At 32.0% G+C, this 5,057-nt stretch overlaps 2 protein-coding genes across 2 annotated transcripts; one reads left to right on the forward strand and one right to left on the reverse strand.

Annotated features, from left to right (window-relative positions):
* The first annotated feature begins 567 nt into the window (after positions 1-567).
* LOC136971312 (general transcription factor II-I repeat domain-containing protein 2B-like) lies at positions 568-2,382 on the forward strand. The gene has a single exon (XM_067265767.1). It carries the CDS (start codon positions 568-570, stop codon positions 2,380-2,382), a length of 1,815 nt encoding a protein of 604 aa, XP_067121868.1.
* Positions 2,383-3,709: 1,327 nt separating this feature from the next.
* On the reverse strand, positions 3,710-4,416 carry LOC136971313 (ATP-dependent RNA helicase DDX19A-like; the record flags this gene model as incomplete). Its single annotated transcript, XM_067265768.1, has 3 exons — positions 3,710-3,774; positions 3,977-4,168; positions 4,254-4,416. Coding segments are annotated over 3 exons (420 nt in total), but the record flags the coding sequence as incomplete, so codon positions are not given.
* Positions 4,417-5,057: the final 641 nt, after the last annotated feature.

Raw genomic sequence — 5,057 nt, forward strand, 5'->3', positions numbered from 1 at the left:
GTAAAAATTCCTATAGTGTGCTTATGTGTTTACATCGCTCGTAAATTATGAAAGGCTTTACGAAACAGCAGGGGTGGGCAAAAGCCGGCCCGCGGGCCGGATCCGGCCCTTTTGCTAATTTTATCCGGCCCGTTGAAAAATTCCGCACGCAAATTTTTTTAAACTCTTTTATGAGATTTTGTTGACATCAACATTATTAGTGTGCGTACTGTATATATAATAGGCGTAATAAAATGGGCGGTCGGCTGACTACACTAGTGTGGACGATGTCGCGACGATCGCTCTCAGGGCGGTTTTTTCGTCGAACACAAAGGAGATCGCGCTAGGTTCGAAATGCATGTGTGGACGGCATATGCTGCACTCCTCTCACTTTTCGAGGGACGACAGGTCGCACCACGCGTATTGTTAATTTTGATTTAGCACTGATCGCATACTCTTTTTTGTTCGAGTCTAATATTAGTTTGCAAATATAAAATTGAAAAAGTGGACTTTTTGTAAGTAAAATTTTAAAACATTGGTTTTATTTTATTGTATTAATTAAATTATTTATTTGTAGACCTTTGTAAAATGAGTCAATCTAAAAAAAGAAAAGTTGATTTGGAATGCAGAAACTTCAATGAAGCTTGGACGGTAAAATATCTTTTTACAAACATTAATAAGAAAGCAATTTGTTTAGTTTGTCAGGAAACAATTGCTGTTTTCAAAGAATACAATTTAAACAGGCACTTTACAACAAAACATCCAAAATATGCATCACTTTCTTTAAAAGAACTTCAAACTGTAGCAGAAAACTTAGCAAAAAACTTGAATAAGAAACAAAATATTTTTACCAAACAAAGTAATATAGAGAAATCTACCACAAAAGCAAGTTATGTTGTCGCACACAAAATTGCTAAGTTCTGTAAGCCGTTTTCTGAAGCAGAATTTGTTAAACAATGCATGGTACAAGTGTCGGAGATATGTTGTCCTGAAAAGAAACATATTTTTGAAAATGTAAGCCTTTCGAGAAGAACAATAGTACGACGGATTGAAAATATTTCAGGAAACTTACTTGACCAGCTAAGAACAAAAATTGCTGATTTTACCTATTGTTCTCTGGCTTTAGATGAGTCCTGCGATATTACTGATACAAGTCAATTATTAATATTTATTCGCGGCATTAACAAGAAATGTGAAATTAGCGAGGAACTTCTTAGTGTGCATCCAATGAAAGATACAACTACTGGTGAAGACTTCTTTCTCGCTGTTGAAGAGTGTTTAGTTAAAGTAAGTTTAACTTGGAATAAAATAGTAAGCGTCACTACGGATGGTTGTCCTAGTTTAACAGGGAAAAATGTAGGCTTACTTAAACGAATTCGCGACAAAGTAAAAGAGTTACAACCAGAACACGATATATTATTTTTGCACTGCATTATTCATCAAGAAGTGCTATGCAGAAAAGTTTTGAAATTGAATCACGTCGTTACTGTTGTGACCAAAGTTGTGAATTTTATCCGAGGACGTGCCGTAAATCATCGACAGTTTGTTGAATTTTTGAAAGAAATTGAAAGTGACTTCTACGAAATTCCTTATTACACTGAAGTGAGATGGCTTAGCATTGGTAAAGTTTTGGACAGATTTCAATATTTGCTTGATGAAATAGTATCCTTCTTGTCGATAAAAGAAAAACTACATGATTTTCCTGAATTGCAAAATAAGGCTTGGCTAAACGATTTCTCGTTTTCAGTAGATATCGTAAAATATTTGAATGAACTAAATATAAATCTACAAGGGAAAAACCAATTCGCTTTCAATATGCACTCAAACGTCAAAGCATTTATGACAAAACTCAATTTATTTGCTGAAAACTTTAATAATAAATTATTAAATCATTTCCCCTCATTGCAAGCACGGCGAGAATCATTGAAAAATACAGATTTTTTTAAATATAGTGCAATAACACAAGACCTGCATTCTGAATTCCAAAGAAGATTTCAAGATTTCAAAGCTATTGAAAAACCTTTATCATTAATTAGCCAACCTTTCAATTTCGATGTGCAAGAAGCTCCTGTTGAAATTCAACTAGAACTAATTGACTTACAATCAAATAATTTACTAAAAGAAAATTTTCACTCAAACGAATTGAGTGCTTTCTATGGCGCTTTGAATAACGAACATTTCAAACATTTTTTGAACTATGTTCAAAAATACCTTGTTTTATTTGGTTCGACATATATTTGTGAAAGAACTTTTTCTTTAATGGTTTCCACGAAAAATAAATATCGATCACAAATTACTGACGAAAATCTACACTCGGTATTAAGGATTGCTACAAGTGATTTGGAACCCAATTTTGAAGAAATAATGTCAGATGAACATTCGAGATTTCACGTTTCGCATTAACTTTAAATATTTATTTTAACGTTTGATGTTTTTCTTTTCTTTTTTGAATTCTATTTACTATTATATTTACGAAATGCAATATAAATGTTAAATTGTAATAACTATGTGTCAATATAAAATAATTTGTATCGTTAAGACATAAATAAGTAACAAAATAAAATCTTTCATTGACTGGTTTATCTAATAGCCATTTATTTATAATAATATTTCTTTAAAAATTACGTGACATATTTTATTCAAATTGAAATGATACTTAGTGTTTTTGTCAAAAAAAAAAAAAAATTGGGCAGGGAAAAAACTCCATCCAAAACATCCGCTTGTGCAAAGCATACGCGGTATAGTCCTCCGGCCCGGGAGACATTTTGAAAATTTCATTTTGGCCCGCGCTTTAAAGTATTTGCCCACCCCAGCTTTAGAAGAACGGTAAAAACTGACTGTGTAACGATGTGACAAAAACGTCGATTAATTAAATACACGTAATTAAAATTTAATTAATTGTGATATGTGATTATAATTCATGTTACCTTAGCACGTAAAGATCTGTATCCACATCAATGAAAAATGCAGATAGAAATAAAACGGAGCACAATTTCTGATCAATCAAAGATTCGCATCCGAATCAGTGATAAAGTTTTCTATCTTTGAATGCTGGAACGAAATTTGTAAGCACTGAAAGATCTACAATAGGAATGTGGCAGCAGGTTTTAAAAGTTAGAATGAAAAAGAAAACAATCAATCTCCAACTGCTTAAAACACTGGCATTACTGATTTAGATGCATGCGTTGATCTTGGGATGTTCAGAAGTTGCGCCCCATTCTGTTTTGCATTAAATAAATATGAAAAAAATTAACTAATAAGAAAAGGTAAGCCACAGTTATCGTTAAAGTCAATAATTTTATTTACAAATAAAACTGTTAGCCGGTAACAAACACTATACAACATCTATAAAGACACCTTTTCACCAGAAACTGTAATAGATCAGTCTAAAATCATCAATGTTACCATCTGTTTACCGATAATCACATACAAATGAAAACTCGGTATGCTTTCGTCACACCAAACGTAAAAATCTGATGTCAAAAAAACAATAAATGTTTTTTTTGTTTATAAAATGCTAATTTATGGAATTTACAAAAATGAGTGAATAAAAAATAGGATTTTACTCAGGAAATACCATACGTAAAAGTACCTTTAACCTGTGTTTTTAAAAATAAAATTATAACATAAACATTATGCAAAACGTCAATGATTCCGTGTAATACACATTTTTAATGATAGTCCTTTCGCAACTTGAAAAAAAGATGCGAAATTTTACGATCCGTAGGACTCAATTCTGTTCGATTTTCTCGATTTGATCGAAGTCTTCGGCATCCAATCGGGTGATCTTGCGCTCTAAAACAGAAAATTCGTTACGTTTAAAATTATCATTCGTGTTCCAATATACTTAATTCCTAAATAAAAATTCGAGTATGTAGGAATGTGCTTTAATTTAATTTTGTGCGCGAAAATAAAATTTAAAATATGTTTCTTTTCATCGTTATTTTACGTTTGCGTGTTAAGGAATACGTAAAAACCAGTATCGGATTTGACATACTGAAACAATCTTCAATTTTTTCTAGCATGTCCATTGTTCTTTTTCCATCTACCATGTTTATGGCAATTCCGGGTTTTCCGAATCTCCCCGTACGGCCAATTCTATGAAGGTAGGTCTGGCAATCCACGTTACCACTCTGATCCACGGGTAGATCAAAGTTTACCACTAAAGTAACTTGTTCGATATCGATACCTACGGAAAACAATTGCATCGTATGATTATTATGCTGATGTCAATGCAATTTCTATTAATTTGACAATAATAAGAGTTTGCGTACCTCTTGAGCAAACGTTGGTTGTAATGAGGACCTTCACTTTTGCCACTCTGAACTTATTGATAACGGCAAGTCGTTGCTCGATGGACAACTCGCCAGATAAAAGAGCAACTGAATGCCCCTCTATCATCATGTTTTCGGACAGCCAAGCGGCAGCACGTCTTGTCTGCAATATTAATATAAAATATGTCAAGTTTTTATTACAGAAAATGAAATATTTAATGAGTATTTTTTTTTTTTCATTGTTCTGCTTGTTAAGCGATCTTTTGTCTGTATTCTAAATTAAATTATTATTTGATTATGAATGATATTTAAAACGATAACTTATTTAGATATGATATCCAAAAGAGTATTAACACTACAATAAAATATAATTCAAATATACCATTGTATATAAAAAGAGAATATTTTTAATATGGAATATGAGAAAATAAGGAATAGAACCAGTAACATAAACATATAAAAGAATTAAAGAAAAATTTTCTTTCAGATGGGTATCCAAGCGGATTGATTAATAAATGGGAAAAGAAAAATAATACGATAAAAACAATAGATAATAAAACGGAATCGAAAATAAAGTATGTTAGCTTTCAATACATAAAGAACTTGTATGAGGAAATTGATATAGAGATGAGGAAAAATGGTTAATGTTATGGTGCCAAAATGGCGGTTCGTCTCTGATTCAAGGAAACAAGAAAGAAAACAGTGGAGATGACGTTCTAACCTAACCTAACCTATTCCGATAAATTAACATAATTATTACCAACCAAATTATTAGAATAGGTTAGGTTAGGTTAGAACGTGTGT

The sequence above is a fragment of the Centruroides vittatus genome, unplaced genomic scaffold (genome assembly GCF_030686945.1).
Source record: "Centruroides vittatus isolate TY-2023 unplaced genomic scaffold, ASM3068694v2 contig_2454, whole genome shotgun sequence".
NCBI lineage: Eukaryota > Metazoa > Arthropoda > Arachnida > Scorpiones > Buthidae > Centruroides > Centruroides vittatus.

What these genes read in the sequence shown, in the direction of transcription:
- LOC136971312 (XM_067265767.1), top strand. Translation starts at nt 568, where the DNA reads ATGAGTCAATCTAAAAAAAGAAAAGTTGATTTGGAATGCAGAAACTTC.